At 33.5% G+C, this 19,363-nt stretch overlaps 1 protein-coding gene across 1 annotated transcript; it reads right to left on the bottom strand.

Annotated features, from left to right (window-relative positions):
- Positions 1 to 550: 550 nt before the first annotated feature.
- LOC123703783 lies at positions 551 to 3,773 on the bottom strand. Its single transcript, XM_045651934.1, has 3 exons — positions 3,627 to 3,773; positions 2,104 to 2,755; positions 551 to 1,162 (listed from the first exon to the last, which is right to left on the bottom strand). Exons 1-3 carry the CDS (start codon positions 3,697 to 3,699, stop codon positions 1,054 to 1,056), a joined length of 834 nt encoding a protein of 277 aa, XP_045507890.1. The 5' UTR covers positions 3,700 to 3,773; the 3' UTR covers positions 551 to 1,053.
- Between the last annotated feature and the right edge of the window lie 15,590 nt (positions 3,774 to 19,363).

The raw sequence follows: 19,363 nt of genomic DNA, 5'->3' as shown, positions 1-19,363 counted from the left end.
CTAGATTCATTAAAATTCGTCAAAGAAGGTATTAAAATGTGGATTTTCGATTTCTAAAATATATAAATAAGTCATCATACATGATAGCTAGAACGTGAATATATTTTTATTTAAAAAAATAAATTTGTTCAAGCAAAATCGTAAAAATTATAAAGTAGATATTGTACAAGATAGTCGCATGATCAGCAAAAGGAATTTGTATGGTTTTCTGATATTTTTCATACATACATATTTATTACTTTTATTTATAATCATAATAATTTTTTAAATGTAGTCAAGGTTAAAAATTAAAACTAAGAAAAATAAAATAAAAATGGTTATGTAAGAAATATGGATATTCGATAAATATTGGTATTCTTTTATCCTTATTTAAATTAGTCAAAATGTGATTGATTAATTAATGTAATTTGTCAATTATATTTTTTTTTAACTTACCTTCACAAACATTATTTACATTATGACGTCATAAAAAATGAAAAATATGATGGTAGTACTAATTTTAAATGTACAGTTATCATTTTGTATATTATCATTTTGTATATATATTGTATAATATAGTCTTTCTTATTTTTTCAGTCAGTAAATTTGGGCCTGTTTAAAAGGTGATTTGGATTTACAGAATTATAATATGTCAAATATATGAAAAGGAGCTTATAATTCCGGTTTGATCATATTGTGCTTTGTTTAATATTGCATGGTAAGTTTAAAACGCAATAATAATTAAAATCTAAACATGATATAAAATTCAGGATATAACATTACCGTCTAAATTTCAGTCAAAACTTTAAAAATTAAATTATAAAGAAATGAATATAGTTAATAATTCGTAAACATCAGAGCTTAATAATTATCTAATATAGTGCACTCAAGGAATTCCAGATGTACCCATCAGAGCATTGTTTTATTGTGAGTATTGTGACGGTATAGCATGAAAATGAACGGATTTGTTAATAAAAGCATCCATATTCATTAAATATATCACTAGTTACATATTAATTTAAAATAATTGTATTAACCCTGTCATCCGGAATTACCCTAATGTACTATATTAGTTTAATAACGTCTCCTACCATTACTAAGAACGCGTGTATTCTTCAAAGTGATGGTTGTAGACTGTAGCGGCTTTCCATTATTAGAGGTGCGTAGAACAGGACAGTAGGTACTGAAAAATGATTGTTGATATTAGAAATAAATATTATGTGATTTATAATAATAATTAAATTATATTGACTGTAATGTTTCATATTCGTAAACAATAATATTTTAGTACTAGCTTCCGCCCGCGACTCCGTCCGCGCGGAAAAATTAAGATTTTTTTTTTTCTACTTATTTTTCCGAGATAAAAAGTATCCTATTTTACGCCCAGGATAATAAGGTATAATTATACCAAGTTTCATCGAAATCAAACCGTTAGTTTTCACGTGATGCCTTCACATACAGACAGACAGACAGACAGACAGACAAAAATTTTTTTAATCACATATTTGGGCTTGGTATCGATCCAGTAGCACCCCCTGCTATTTATATTTTCAATATTTTCAATGTACAGAATTGACCCTTCTACAGATTTATTATATGTATTTACTAGCTTCCGCCCGCGACTCCGTCCGCGCGGAAAAATTAAGATTTTTTTTTCTACGTATTTTTCCGGGATAAAAAGTATCCTATTTTATGCCCAGGATAATAAGGTATAATTATACCAAGTTTCATCGAAATCGAACCGTTAGTTTTCACGGGATGCCTGAACATACAGACAGACAGACAAAAATTTTTTTAATCACATATTTGGGCTTGGTATCGATCCAGTAAACACCCCCTGCTATTTATTTTTTCAATATTTTCAATGTACAGAATTGACCCTTCTACAGATTTATTATATGTATAGATTTATATTATTTTAGTATTAACTTATAATAAACACCACAAACTTCAATAAAATTAATAAGGTATGGTATGACTTGTACTGTGACTAGGCAATGTACTATGAAACTACATTAAATCAAACTTATAATTTTTCAATACAAATACAAGAATAATCCAGAGATTACTATAGTTATTTTTTGTGCTTGGTACTTTAAATCAGGTTTAAATCAAGATACTTACATTGTATGAGCTTTATCCCCACTCTCTCCACATTGTGAACATACATGGGATCTCAACACGGGGCAGGTTACGATAAATTTGTTCCCAACCTTCTCTTTAACACAATGAGTCATGTATACCTTTGGTCGCTCACCGTTCTTCTTACAAAATGAACATATTTTCGTCTCGCCTACACCTATCGATGACGCTGGTCTATCAAAGTTGATTGGATTCATTATTGGCGAAGCTTTCGGTGTATTTCTTATAGGTTGTGGTGAATTTAGCATGTTACTTAATGGTGTAGGATTTCGCGGTGGAGTGAGATCAAAGGTTTTTTCAATTGGGAATAACTCATAATTCCTGCTAGGTTCCGGTATCTGCCACATTTGATCTTCATTTGAAGTATTCCGCCGTTCTGGTAAGATTTTTCTGCCAAGTATGGGCCGTTGACGAACATAAGGCGTGTCGAATATTGATTTTGGTGATTGATTGTCAAGAGGATTGTATTCATATGAGCTTATTGACATTCTTCTTGGTTCGTACATTCTGAAGCTATATTCAGAGGAGACGCAAGAGTTTTCGTAAGACTCCGGTGAATTAGAGTCGGTTGAGCTGGACAACCTGAGTGGCGTTGGATGGAGTGGAGACTGATGGAACTGCATGGCTTCTGTCGCTGGAAATATAAACAAATTACTAATATTTTAAATGCGAAAGTTTCCGAGGATGGATGTGTATGTTTGTTACTCTTTCACACAAATACTACTGAACTGATTACAATGAAATTTAGCACAAATATAGAGGGTAACTTGGATTAACACATAGAATAGGTTTTATCCTGGAAAATCCACGGAAAGCTAGTTTTTCATATAGAACTGTAGGTTTAAATGGGAGCTCTTTCTATAACTTATTTTTAAGTGTTAAACTATTTCTCTTCACTCTACTCCCTATTACAATTTATTATATCAATTGTGTTAAGTATAAATAATAAATAAACAATAATATTTTATTCCCCTTTATTTTTGTTGTGGGCATAGAATTAAAAGTAGGACATTTTTCTGTGCCTCATTTTATATAGTTAGCAATTTTTTAATGTTTTCATTTAAAAATGGAATACTTTTATTTTATTCCATATTTAAATGCTAGGGTTGCTAAAATTTCAGTTACCTGGTGTATCTATAAGTAATATTAAATTAAAAATTTGATGGGGTTGTGGTAAAAATACATTATGTCTCATATACTTAGTTAAGTAAAAGATATTGTGTATTATGTAATTTTTGTTAAATGATAATTTTTCATATCACTGTATAATTAAAAAAAAATATTATCAGAAGCTCAATATTATATTGGATCTCAGGGATACAAGATGTGAACAGTGATACATCAATTGCTTAACTGTAAGTATACTATTTGTACATATAAAAATAAGTAAGCATGACAATATACTTCAATGTTTAATTAATTAATATTGGGAGTCATTTAAAGGAAATATTATTATGGTAAGTTCTAGTCAAGTAGTCAAGATATACTAAAAGAAATACTCTTACCACTTCTCTCCAATTTTGGCCAGAACCTCTGATTAGCCTCGTAATCAAACACTATGTTTTTAGTCGGGAACATGTCGACCTGAAATATTATAATAACATTTTAAATTACGAGAATTTTTACTATTACATATTTACAAAAAAATGGCGTATTTAGTATTTACATTAGGCATGGGCGTTGAATCAACGGACTAGTTAAATTAACCGTCTATGTACATTCAACGATTCGACTAGTCCATCGCTCACCAACGCACTAGTTGAATTCAACGACTAAACAAAAGAGTCGAAACGCTCGTCAACGCGTCCGCGACGGTTAACTCTTCGACGTGGCCGTATAATAGTCCACCGTAGACGGTTAAACGACTCGTCGTAGACGGCTCGTCAGTCGACACGTTTGTATTAACTATCAACTTGCGACGCGACGCGTCGCGAGTTGATAGTTCAATATTTTTACCGTTAATTCCGTTTGACTTTTAATGAGATTACTATGATCAATGCTCGAAATATTGAAAAAAAAGGAGATTAATTTGTATTAATTTGATATTATTGAATAAAATAATAATTTAATATAAATTTATAAATTTATATTAATAAATTTATATTATTGAATTGTCTTAAAAATCTAAGATATTTTTTTTATTCAGTTAATTTATTACATATCATAAGGATTACTTTGATTGATGATTGATTTTGATCGACTATAACTAACGACTTAAAACGACAAGTTAAATCATAAACAAAAACTTGATAATAGAAAGGTGATATAATTATATATAATTGTTAAAAAATAGCTTTGACTTTCAAAGTGAAACTTTTATTACATCGTCTCAAACTTATTGGTCTGTGTAGCGCATGTTGCGTGACGCACGATACGTACGATAATTATCGTACAAATACGATAATTTTTAGTTAAATGTCTATAGTGTGAAAAAAAGTTTCACTTTTACCGTGGTTTCATAAAACCACACAACTTTTCTTTGAAAATCTATAATTCGTAATAACTTCGTGGTAAGAATGTGGAATTTTACATGTAGAGTGTAGACCTCAGTTCAAGGTAACGAACGTTCGATTACCAATACCGTCGCGCGTCGGTCGACCGTGTCAATCGTTGTCAATTCGTTTCAGTTTACACATCGACTAGTCGAAGATTTTAACTAGTTGATCGACTAGTTGATGAACGACATTTAACGGTCTAGTCTCGTTGATGAAAAATGCGTCGACGACCCATTCCTAATTTACATCCCCGCCCCCCGGTCCTCAACTCGAATAAGTTTACGAGCTTTCGTCAATCGTGTTTGTATTATTAAGTCATAACAAGTACTAAATAAAAAGAAGTATAATTAATTTTTTTCGCATAAATAATTATTACAAGTACATGCCAAAATAAAAGATTAAATGAATAGTTTGATAATTTAAATGCGTCGTTTTGGTCTTTTTGTATAATACGATGAATAAATATTTTAAAATCAAATTGATTTTAATGCGGGAAATTTAAAATAATTATACCTATAATTGTTGACACTACATGGTTGTGTGCTTATTAATTAATTACGGTTTAAAAAAGATTAAATACCTAATTGTTATCTTTTTATAGGACTTTTGAGAACTAAGATTTTTAGATAAAATATTAGGAAGAAGAATCAATTAAAACAAATACTGGTTCAAAAAGGTATACAGTAGGTACAAAGAAAGATACAAATACAGTCTATTGTACCTGCCTGCCTTTCAAAGTAAGAGTTGTATCAAATTACAAACGTTTTTTTCGGGCGAAAACTAATAAAACGGAAAATTCATTATTTATTTCTTCCTAGTCATTACCTATTAGACAAAATATTCCAACAGGAATAGGTGAAAATTTACATGAAATTACAGTTAATAATAATTTATAAAGCATGGAAGTTACAGAATATTGCATACCTAGCTGCGCTCCGCAGTTTCACCTGCGTGGATCCTCCTGTTGGTCTTAGCGTGATGATATATAGCCTATAGCCTTCCTTAATGAAGGTATGGGCAATTTAAGACTGAAATAATTTTTCAAATCGGACTAGTAGTTGCTGAGATTAGCGCGTTCAAACAAACAAACACTTCAGCTTTATAATATTAGTATAGAATGAATCATTAATTTAACTTATTGATAAACCTATAATTATTACTCAAATATATTTTAAGCAATACTCACATGCATTTCAATTTATTCGATAGTAGACCAGCACAACCTTCGCCTATGAAATTCAAAAATTAAATGATATTTTTTCCGTCGCTTTCGCCGAGCTAGCGGCATGATCAAAGGATCGAATTTGCCCTACGAACCAGTAGTTACAATTTTTATCTATCACATGTTCGATTCTGATTGAAATTTAAAACAATTTAACTCATGTATTGTGATTAATAAAGTTTACAGTAACGCCAATTTAAATTGATTTAGCATTATTTATGAATTTACAATTATTTTAGATAGAATGTTTCTTACATTTTGTGATTTATAAAAATTTCAAAAGCTCATTTAATTTAGCTTAATTTATTTGTTAGAAATCTTTTAATATTGGCCATAAATCGTAATAAATACCATCAAAAAAATATTATAAACTTGTTTAAAATATGAGAAATATGAGTGAAGCTAACTTTCTTTGTAACATGCCGCGTCTCTTTGAAGAAGCCGCCCGGCACGTGTATTTAATATCGCTATTCGACACTAGATGGCGCGCCCAATGTAAATAAGAAATATCAATTTATTTATTTACGTTATACTTTGAAATATTTATGTAAAACACTGTGTAACATTGATATAAAAAACCTTTATATAACAATGCCCTAAATTTTATTGTTTTCTACTCCATATTATTACCTAAATAGAGAATTTATCCCTATCTACGTTTACCTACCAATCTAGGTTAGTACATAATATATCTCGATGATCTAGGTACCTACGTTTTTTCTGATGGAAATAAAGCGTGTAGTCGTAATTCACATGCTATTGGATTCAATTTAAAATAAATTAGGTACCTACCTAGGTAGGATATTAATATATATTTTCATTTGTATAGTTATGAAATTATCCACAGAAATTATCGCAAAATCATTATACTAGGTATTATTGGTTCAATCAAACGTCGCTAGATGTAGATAGTGGTACTGTAATTAAGTAATTATCAATTACTAGCTTACCGCCCGTAGCTTCGCCCGCTTTGTCTAAAACCTAATAAATTATATACTAAAAGCTGCCTCTTGAATCACTCTATCTATTTAAAAAAACCGCATCAAAATCCGTTGCGTAGTTTTAAAGATTTAAGCATACAAAGGGACATAGGGACAGAGAAAGCGACTTTGTTTTATTCTACAGGTAGGTGTGTTTGCAGTTATTTGAAGTAAACAAAAGTATATGTAGGTAAGTGAATATCGTAATTTAATTTAACATAAATTATTTTCACAGACCGTTTATTTTCTCGATTGTAACTTGACGTTAGTCTGATCAAGATTTTCGTAGATGCAAACCTAGATATTCTTTAGTGGACCACTTACGTAAGCAGAGGTTCCATTGTTTCACGATACGATACGACAATTTTATCCTACTAGGTACTAGCTTTTCGCCCGCGTCTTCGCCCGCGTTTTCAAAGGAAACCCGCATAGTTCCCGTTCCCGTTGAATTTCCGGGATAAAACCTATCCTATGTGTTAATCCAAGTTACCCTCTATATGTGTGCTAAATTTCATTATAATCGGTTCAGTAGTTTATGCGTGAAAAGTGAAAACCATATATACATACAAACCTTTCCTCTTTATAATATTATTATTAGTAGGAAGGTACCTATTAGTATAGAATATAGATTATATTATTACTAGATTTCTGCCCGCGGCTTCGCCCGCGTTTGCAAAGGAAAACCCGCATACTTCCCGTTCCCGTGGGATTTCCGGGATAAAAACTATCCTATGTGTTAATCCAAGTTACCCTCTATATGTGTGCTAAATTTCATTGTAATCGGTTCAGTAGTTTTTACGTGAAAGAGTAACAAACATCCATACATCCATACAAACTTTCGCATTTATAATATTAGTAGGATGATAAATGCAAAATTTTGTACGTACCTACCTATGGATGGATGGATGTTTGTTACTCTTGCATGCAAATACTACCGAATTGATTACAATGAAATTTGCTACCTAGGCAATGACCTATTATACTAGTAGACGCGGCATACGCCAACATCATTGCACTAAAAAACAGCGTAATTAATACATACCTACTTACTAACGCATTATCACCAATACAGTTGTTCTCTCTTTCACTCTCACGCACGAGACATAATACATGTCTCACTCATGTACTTCGTAATAACAACTGCCGATTAAAATACAAAAAGAACGTCCAGCCACGACGCTGAATGGTGCGTGACTAAGTGAAACTCGGGCACTTACCTGAGTTTTTTCTTGCCAAAATAGAGAGCGGGTAACGTATCTAGCTCTTTTATATATCATAGTACCTAGGTATGTATTTTGTATATAGCTGAAGACCCAGAATAAGACATAATCTATATCCGACCGAAAATCTCACAGGAAGAGAACTATGCGGGTTTTTCATTGAAAAAGCGGGCGAAGCCGTCGCGCGGTAGGAAATTTGGTATAAGTAGGTAGGTACATATAGAAACGAAAACTTATACTTTTTAATGATCTATGACTTGAACCGTTAAATTTTAAACCATTTACATTGCCAATTCTGGTACAACGGAGACGCTTGACCTACTCTAATTACACATAGTAATTAGAATTATGCGGAAAACTAATTTGCATACCCAGAGCCATTCCCAGGCGATAATCTCGGATTTGTATGGGAAATGATGGCACTAGCATTATGTAAGGTTGCTTCATTGTTTTAGTTTGATTCCTGATGTATTTGTGTCCTGCTATCCTTTCTTATAATATGTTAAATGGTACCATACATTATAATTATATGTTACAGTCAAAACCCTGAACCTGTCAATATCCTTATTGACGGTTATTAAGGTTATTGACTAAGGGTGCCGGTCAACATCCTTATTAACTGATTTTATCAGATAAAAACATAGCATATATATTATATATACACTTTTTTGCATGGATATCTATATTTTACTACTTTAGTGTGCTATATTTACCAATTTACTCGTTTTCCGCCTGTGGCTTCTCCCGCTTATCACATTCGCTTTTAAATCTATAAAAAAGCACATCAAGAAACCATTAAATAGTTTGGAAGCATTAAAAGAGAAAAACTGACAAACAACAACAAGCAACTTTGGTTTTATAGGTAGGTACTATACTTACTGTCTCGGCAAATGTAATATCTGCCTTACTCTTATGATCTTATCACTGAAAGGGTCGTAGGGGTATGAAAAATACTGCCGATTAACAGATCTATCTACACGGTTAGCAAAAATTTCATGCGAATCGGTCCAGTCGTTTCGAAGGAATGTCATAACTAACTGTGAGTTGTGACGAAATAGAGAAGAGATAAAGATTGCTTAATAACACAGATTAATCATGCTATAAATCAGTAAAGTATTTCGAAAAGCATACATCAAAAAGCACCTAGATCTATCTAGACAAGATCTAGACCATCTAGACTCAATTAGAGACGCACGTAGGCTGACAGATGAATTAATATGTGATGTTCTCAAATTAGATTTTATCAGATAGTACACCCACAAACCAGTAACGAAATACTTTTAAGAGCCGATTTTTCAATGCTTGGATAAAACTTATTCGTCGAATAATGTATAAAACTTCCATTTTAAAAACGTATTCTAATTGCCCGTATTTGACAGTTTACGTGACATTTTAATATTATCGTGTAATACTTTATTGGACGGATAAGTTTTATCCAAGCATTGAAAAATCGGCCCTTAGTGATGTAGAGTTATGAATGTTTAGACAGAGTTTAGTTTTTGGGTTATTATTTTTCTAATTAATTAATTTTATTAAACGTAAAATGATGATTAATAGTTTTGGTTTACTTCTTCCTTAAATATCAATATATATTCTATATACGTGGTATATGTATATGTAGCGAGCTTAGTGGGCCGTTCAATTAATAGCCTAGCTTCTTTATTAAACGACAAAAAACCTATTTTAATTGCAACATATTAGCTTTACATTCATGACATTCTTGTTCTACATTTAACAGGCTCCTCAAATGAATGGTTACATCTTCAAGCGAATAAAAAAATACAAATTACATATTTGTACTTTGCCGCAGTTATTATATAAATATCGTGTCTAAAATTGTATAATACAAAAAAGCACAGTATGTAGATCAAGGCCACCACAATTATAAGCTTATTGTGCTATCTTTATTTGTGGCACAATTCATAAGCTGAAGCAAATCATTAAGCGCGTTGAGCGATAGGCAGAAACGTATCTTCCATTTAAATTTTGAAGTGAAACTTCTTTAGGCGCGTTGAAAGTAAAATTTCAAGGTCGCGTCGTGGCAATACCGTCACGTCATAGAGTAAGGCGTCGGGTTTGGTATCTTTAAATCTTGCCAAAGAAGTTTCACTTCTGACACGTGTGCTCGGCACACACGCTCTTTTTTTAAACCGAAATCATTACCAAAGTAATGTGTATTGGTTGTTTTTATTAAGACTTGACTTAAACATACTTTGTGTTGAAGAAAATAGAAATTATGAGAGCATTGGCATTTATGTACTTATTGTGATAATACTAATCTAAGAATTTATTTATTTCATAGTAATCAGTTTCTTAAAACGTTTATTATACCTAGCGGGAAATTGCGCTATAAAATATTGATTTAAAACTTTTTTACACACATCATAAGACTGAAAATTCTTTAAAATGTAAACCGCTAGTTCCTATAACTTGGCCACATCACATATTTGTGTAATCCACATCTTGTTGATTGTATTTGATGTTGTTTTGACGTCGCCATTGTATAGCTAGCTCATTATTTAAAGATAATAGTCATTTCTTTGTATTGATCTAAATTGGATCTCGTTTGGAAGGACGGTATGGGATCAAGGTTTTAACATACCCTTGAAGAACTTTTTAAAAATTGCTCAATTGAAGTTTTGCCTCAGTAATTATAACCAATTTGTACAGTATATATGTTGTAACTTTGTAAGTACTTAATTATTTGGGTATTTTATCCCATAGTTGGGAATCGTTTTATGAATCGTAAAACAAGGCAAGCCATTAGATTTAGTGGATAATCCACTAAGTTGCAGGCAACACTTTTTATGATCAGCCAAGTGTTTGGCTATAGCTTGATATGAAATGACATCGAATCTTTGGTTCTAATGATAATATTTATTAAGTACCTTTTTCAAAAGACTATCGAATATAATATCACTGCCAGGCAAATTATTATTGGCGGGATACTTTTTTATACTACATACATCTATACTAATATTGTAAAGTCGAAGAGTTTGTTTGTTTGAACGCGCTAATCTCAGGAACTAATGGTCCGATTTGAAAAATGCTTTCGATGTTAGATAGCCCATTTATCGTGGAAGGCAAATAGGCTATAATATATCATCACGCTAAGACCAACAGGAGCGGAGCAACGCGGGTGAAACCGCGGGGTGCAGCTCGTACACAGATACTAGTAATACAAGAAGGTACTTAAGTGGACGGACAATTATTAACTTAACCATACAATAAAAATAATCATAATCTTAGGTAAGTACCTAATGATCGGGCATGATTCCCAAAACTTCTTATTTCGTATAGACCACATAGATATTATGTGTATTCTATGGTATAGACAAACGAACATTACAATCCCTAAACCATGCCAAAATAAAAGATTTCATCACAAATGTTGTAATGTACTACTTTTGGTAATAATTAGGTACATCTGCGGTCGGCATCCATAGAGATGTTGTGATACGCTTAAATGTTATAAATGTAACAATTTAATATACATTGTTTTGTAAATACATGTTATTTAAGTATGGGGTTTTATCCTATAGTTAAGTGACTTGAATCATGTTAATTTGATACCTACCTTTATTATATTCTGTGTGTGTGTGTATGTATATACTTATGTAATATTATGTTCTAATGCTGAACTCTGAAGAGTTTGTTTGAACGCGCTAATCTCAAGAACTACTGGTCCGATTTGAAAAATTCTTTCGGTGTTGGATAGCCCATTTATCGAGGAAGGCTATAAGCTATATATCATCACCAACAACCAACAGAAGTGGAGCCACACGAATCAAACCGCGGAGCGCAGCTAGTAACGAGATAATTTTCGAAAAAGAATTACTTTACCCTACTCATTTCTTCCCAAACTGTTCTCCATCACTTCTAGACCTTATCCTTGTTTCTAATACTGATCTTGTGGTCAAGCACGGGCAGTTACCAGCCGAGGCTTTCTCTTACCACGACCTCCTTTTCCTTTCCTACAAGTTGCGATCCCCTAAAATAAAACCCCAAATCCTCATGCAGAGAAGTTTTGGTGATATGGACTTGAATCGTCTGGCGGATGACGCTGAAAAGCTGGACTGGGGGCAGGTGTATGGTGCAAGTGACGTTAACGATATGGTCACTGTGTTTAATTCGTTACTAACGCAATTATATGATATTCATGCTCCTATTAAACCTGTAAGAATTAAACAACTACCGGCACCATGGTTGACTAAAGAAATCAAGGCGGCTATTAACTCAAAAAATAGGGCGAAATCCAAATTGAAATCTAACAACTCACCGGCTAACAGGGAGAAATATAATAGGATACGGAATCACTGCAATACTTTGTGTAGAGATGCTCAGCGACGCCACGTTTCCAATTCGGTCGAGAACGGCGACCCAGCTAAGATTTGGAAATTTCTTAAGTCCTTAGGAGTTGGCAAACAGCAGCAACTATCTCTCCCTCCTAACACTAACATCGATTTAATGAACAACCACTTTACCCATAATTCTCTTGTATTTAATCCAGATCTTAAGTCACGCACATTGAATAATCTTTCATCTTGTCCGACTCCTCAATATCAACCGTTCACTTTCAAACAATTCACCGTATGTGGTGTTAAGAAGAGCATATCATCGATTTCATCCAAAGCCGTCGGTAGTGATAGCATCGGTCGTAATATGATCCTTCCTATCCTAGATATCCTTGCTCCCGTCTTAACCCACATATTCAACTCCTCCATCAGCAACGGAATATTTCCTAATGCCTGGAAAGACGCCCATGTCGTTCCATTGCCGAAAAAGCTAAACCCTACTTCCTTTTCCGACTATCGTCCTATATCCATCCTTCCGTTCCTATCCAAAGTTCTCGAACGGTTAGTTCATGAACAATTAAGCTATTTCCTTAATAAAAACAATATTCTAAATACCTTCCAATCCGGCTTCCGTCCCGGACATAGTACGGCTACTGCTCTCACCAAGGTCACCGACGATATACGGTCAGCATTGGATGATAAGCAGCTCACCATTCTCACGTTACTGGACTTCAGTAATGCTTTCAATACCGTAGATTTTGACATACTTTTGGGACTGCTACGCTCAATTAACATATCTCCATCGGTGATTGTATGGTTCAAAAGTTACTTGTTGGGACGCCAGCAAAGGATTAAAATTGACAACGTATTTTCTAGCTGGTCTGACATCACTGCTGGCGTTCCACAAGGTGGCGTCCTCTCTCCTCTTCTCTTCTCTATATTTATCAACTCCATCTCTCTTTCTCTTACTTCCTTCTCTCACATGTATGCAGATGATCTCCAAATCTACACAATGTCCACGCTCGAGAATTTACCGTCTGCCATAGCAACCACAAATAACGACCTGTCCTTGATCATGAATTGGAGTAGATCTCATGGCTTGGTAGTTAACCCTACTAAGACCAAAACTATTCTTATCGGCAGCTCTTCATTCATATCAAGGGTAGGCTGGTCTAGTTTACCCCCTATTACTGTGGACGGTACCATAATCCCATTCAGCGATAGCATTAAAAGCTTAGGCATCACTATTGACCGAACACTATCTTGGCAACCGCAAATAAATGAGCTTAACAAGAAAATCTTTGCCTCATCTCATTCTCTCATGAGAATCCGCAACTTCTTGCCCATCTCAACCAGAACTTCTCTTGCACAATCCCTCCTCCTTCCCATCCTCGATTATGCCGATGTCTGTTATCCCGACCTGACCGAAATCCAGTTGGACAAACTTGAGCGACTCCAAAATGTTTGCATACGCTTCATTTTTGGCTTGCGCAAGTATGACCACGTCTCGCAATACAGGAAAAAGCTCAAGTGGCTACCAATACGTCAGCGTCGGAACACCCACCTTCTCCAACTCCTATACCGTGTCCTGTTTAATCCTAAAACTCCCGGCTACCTAAAGGAAAAATTCCAATTTCGAGAGAGCACTGACTTTAATCTGCGCTGCTCGGAAAATTTACTTTTAAAAATTCCACCTCACAAGACCAAATTTTACCAAAACTCGTTTCATGTGCAAGCTATACTCTTGTGGAATGCTCTTCCAATAAGCATAAGACGCGCTCAATCACTAAACATATTTAAAAAACAAATATTTGACCATTTCTTTAATCAGCTATAATATTTGACGTAATATATCTAATAATATGTATATTTATTTATATATTTGCATGTATGTATGTATGTATGTATGTATGTATGAATATATGTATGTGTATTATAGTAATTATTTTCGTATTATTATAATGTATTATATATGTAATATGTATATCATTTTAAATTATATTTATTTTTAATTATTATTATTATTATTTTTTTCTCTGTCATTATTTCTACCTATATCATTTTTTTTTTCGTCTGTTGTCTTTTTAATTTAATTTAACTTAAACACCACCTATCTCATTCTATTGCTTAAATCGAATCCTATCCAAAGGTTGCCTGGAAGAGATCGCTTGAAAGCGATAAGGCCGCCTATTTAACATGTGTACCTATCTATATGTTTTTCTCTTATCTTCTGTACCTATGTGTGTGTTAAATAAAGAATTAAAATAAATAAATAAATACTTTATAGAAAGAATTACCTAATGTTTCGAATTGACCAACAACAGCGGATCACCTGAAAAATGCTGCAAAAATGGAAAAAGAAGATAAATCTTTTCAGGGCAAACAAAGTGTCGTGGGACAGCTAGTTAATTAGAAATAGAAGTAGTTTTATTTGTTTTAAAATTATAGTTTTATTCCTTTCTTTGGCTGCACAGTACGGAGAATGAAACTCTATTTTATTATGATTAATTATTATGTCTTTTGAACGTCTTATATTCGCAAATAAATGCATTTGAATTTGAATTCTATTACGTAAGTACTAAGTAGATATTTTATAACAAGCTGAATCGTGCGTGAACTACAAAATGGGTGTTTTAAACACTATCTGACCTGGTTTTAAATCCGTTATTATATATACTTATACCGTGATAATCATTACCTAAGCTTTAATTAAATTGATTCGTTCATTGTATAATATAAATTAAGTATTGTTGGCTCGTGATCCATCAAACCTTGGTGTGATGAAAGTTAGTGTATACAGCTTTTTATAACACAAATTGCAATAAATACCTACCTATTTTTCGACTGCACAAAATAGTAATGTTTACAGGGTAGGAAGCCTGTAAAGTGTAAACATTACTCTTTTGTGCCTATTCCTACAATGTGCATATGTGCATAACCATTCATAATAGAACAATAACAATAATTGAATAGATAAATAACAACAAAATAATTTCCAACTACACTTCAAAACAAATTCCAAGAAAATCGATCAGTGAAACAGATGTATGCATATTGCATAATACATCTACCCTTATAATAGGTACTTTGAGCAAGTCACAACTCACAACTCACACTGACTAGGTCCTACTGCTAGATTGACGTAAGCTGTAGATAAACGTATCTACAGCTTACGTCAATCTCATACATTCGTAGTCTATTCTATTGAACGCTACGCTAACAGAAATCCACTAGGCTAGGGGGGCTGGGTTTGACGTTCCAGTCGTTCTTCTGTCCGATTGAACTATTATAATATGAGAAGAATGCACTTTATTTGCGTATACATGTGCACTATATTTCCTGTAGAGCTGTGTTATCCAACTTGAAGAAGAGGATAGTATATAATAAATATAGCAGATAGCATTTTTTAAAAGTTAAAACAGTAATTTTTTCATTTTGGCATGGTACCCAGCTGTTTTGAATTTTTTTTTGTTGAGATGAATCGTCCTGGCAATTGACTTCACCAAGAACCATTGTGGTAAGTTTTCCGACAAGCAAACAACGAAATGAAGCAACCTTGATACTTTCATTATAATTACGATCTGCATATATCATGGTTTTGAAACTTTTGCATGGACTGTGAGAGAAATAGAATAATGGATCGAGGCGGTAGTAATTCTTATCGTGACGGGAGATAAAAACAGGTTTAAATGTAAGTGAGAATAGATGCTCATTGATTTCAATCAATGAATAGGATACGTGTCAATATATTTGTTAAGCAATCCATACTATATTATTAATATTATAAATGCGAAAGTAACTCTGTCTGTTGTTGGATGAAGGTTTAAAATGGAACAAACACATTGATTACGTTTGTGACAGAATTAATCGTTTCGCTTACGTATTACGGCGTCTAAGAGATACTGTTTCTATGAATGCAGCAATAAATACTTATCATGCCTACGTTTCCTCTGTACTTTCATATGGAATCATTCTTTGGGGACAATCTTGTGATGTGCGGAAGGTATTTATCTCACAAAAAAAATGTATCAGAGCTCTGTGCGGTTTGAACCAAAGAGACAGTTGTAGACCTCTGTTTAGGCATGTACATAAGAGAAGTATGTTTATTTGTAAAATATCACCCGGAAGAAAGGAGAAGTAAATTCGCATATGTTGACAAGATACCAAAACAAATTACATTTCCCAACGTGTAGAATCAACAAAGCTAAAAACAGTGTAATATTTATGGCAATTAAAATATATAATAAAATACCGGACAATTTTAAGGAACTACCAGTAAATCTTTTCAAAAATAAACTGACGAACTGGCTAATGGTAAAACAATTTTATGACATTGAAGAATTTATGACTTTGAAGTAGTGTAAACTGAATTGTGTGTGATAAGTGAAGTGTGTAGTGATATAATCGTGTAAATCGTAGTGCGTACGCGTAATTGTGAAAATTGAATTGTGTGTACATTTAAATAATTAGACTAATTAACTTTCTTTTTTAAATATTTGCACACCCAATCAATGGGTAGAATGTATTAGCCACATAACATTGTAATTAAAACATCTAGAATCTGTAACTACATTCTTGCAAATAAATATAATTTGAATTTGAATTTGAATTTGTCTGTCTGTCTGTTAATCAATCACGCCGTAACTACCTACTGAACCAATTTGCATGAAATTTGGTATAGAGATATTTTGATACCCGAGAAAGGACATAGGCTACTTTTTACCCCGGGACATAGGATAGGTTTTATCCCGGAAATCCCACGGGAACGGGAACTATGCGGGTTTTTGTTTGACTGCGCGGACGAAGCCGCGGGTGGAAAGCTAGTGCTGCTATAGTTCCGTGTGGAGGAGATTCTGTTTGATTATTTCTTGAAAGTAACTATCAGAAAAAATAATTTGAGATAGCCAGGCATTTGACAGCATTCTACCTGATGGTATTAGTAGTGATGCAGTCTATGGATGGGCATGCCTGCCTAGAAAGTGCTCATTCACTTTTACCTTGAACAGATCCGGATTATAGGTTTCGGGAAAGAAAGGCGGGTAAGGCGTTCCAGTCCCTCGCAGTTCGGTTTTATAAAAGAAGAATTAACCTAAAAATCCCTATTATCTTAATTCCTGAAGAAAACACTTGCACACCGCAGTTCGCAGTTGTGCAACTGCTGCGCCATTGCTGCGCCAGCGCTGCATAAGTATAGAAAGCCTGTTTCTGCAGTTGCATTGATAAGAAAATATATATTGTGTCCTTGCAGTGGGAAAAAATGGGATGATGACGTCATACAATATAATGTGACGCGTTTTTTTACGCCTTCCTTATTTGCATTCGTGACACTTAACTCGGAAAACAATAAAATGCTCATAACGACATGTTAATGTTTTGCTTCTTGTCAGAATATTAAAAAAGTGGATCAGATAAATATATCAAAGGATCGACATCCCGCTAGTGCCATAAGATAGCACTGTGTGTCCATAAATTTTATCTATTTACGTTCTATTATAATAGGTACACATTATTGTAATTGTAATAAATACTTAAAATTTGAATTATTGAATAAAATATTATAATAATTTTTTGACTAGCTAGTTTGTTTGTTTGATTGAATGCTATAATCTCGGGAACTACTGGTCCGATTTGAAAAAATCTTTCAAATCGGTCGGTCGGTGTTGGATAGCCCATTTCATCGAGGAAGACTATAGGCTATATATCATCACGCTAAGACAAACAGGAACGGAGCCGAGCAAAGTATGGAACAAAATAAAAAACGACGTGTGGCACTCGGGGACTGCCGCGGTAAAACTATTGCATGCTATCAGCATGCTATCAGCTATGCCTTCAAGCCACATCTCCGGCCTCCACCCGTAGGAGTGGGGAGCGTGTGGTTTTTTCGTTACGGAATTTCTGGATTCGGTCCCCTCGCTCAAGGCCCGCGATAGAAGCTATGCAATAGCTAAATTATTATACCCTAAGAAACTACTTATGGGAAAGTCGTTATAAAGTATAACTACATGGCCACACTTATAATAACAGATTGCTATCAACAAATTCAGAAAACATTGACCTCAACGTGATGTTAGTTGTTACTATGAATCATAACGAGGATCGAGGAAAACAGTGGGAAGTTAATTGAAGTGAGAATTATTGCAGTCACGGATGAATGGGTTTTTAAAAAACATCTACCTAACTACTTAAATCTTAAAAATATTTGGAATTTAGCTTGAGCTTTAGCTTTAAAAGAAATAATAATAATATGATTTATTAATAAATAATTTAAATATTTATATACTTAAGGATAACAGAAAATAGCAGTATAAAATTAGAAAAATTATTAATCATACGCTAACGAACCAAGCAACTAATGTTGATTGATTTGCCGATGTGCCGATGTAAAATGGATTTCTTAAACTCAGTACGGACGCTTAGTACACTACAGACAGACAGACAGACAGACAGACAGACAGACAGACAGACAGACAGACAGACAGACAAAAAATTTTTTAATCACATATTTGGGTTAAGTATCGATCCAGTAACACCCCCTGCTATTTATTTTTTCAATATTTTCAATGTACAGAATTGACCCTTCTACAGATTTATTATATGTAGGTATAGAGTATAGATAGGCATCACTACACCAGTTAAATGGCAATAAAAGAGCTACAAAACATCCATATTTGTTTGTTTTATGCTCGACAGTTGTTTACCTCTCAAGAATAATTTACAAGAATTCCATAATATACGGTTATGTTTAGTACCTACTAGCTGTGCTCCGCGGTTTTTCCCGCAGTGCTCCGCTCCTGTTGGTTTTAGCGCAGCGTGATGATATACCTACATATAGCCTTCCTCGATAAATCGGCTATCTAACACCGAAAGAATTTTTCAAATCGGACAAGTAGTTCCCGAGATTAGCGCGTTCAAACAAACGAACAAACAACAAACTCTTCGGCTTTATAATATTAAGTATCTATAGTTATAGATTATAATATTTTAAGAATAGGTACCAATGTGAATATTAACAAAACATTAGATCTGAATT

The sequence above is a fragment of the Colias croceus genome, chromosome 27 (assembly GCF_905220415.1).
Source record: "Colias croceus chromosome 27, ilColCroc2.1".
Taxonomy (NCBI): domain Eukaryota; kingdom Metazoa; phylum Arthropoda; class Insecta; order Lepidoptera; family Pieridae; genus Colias; species Colias croceus.
This window is presented reverse-complemented; position numbering and strand designations above follow the sequence as displayed.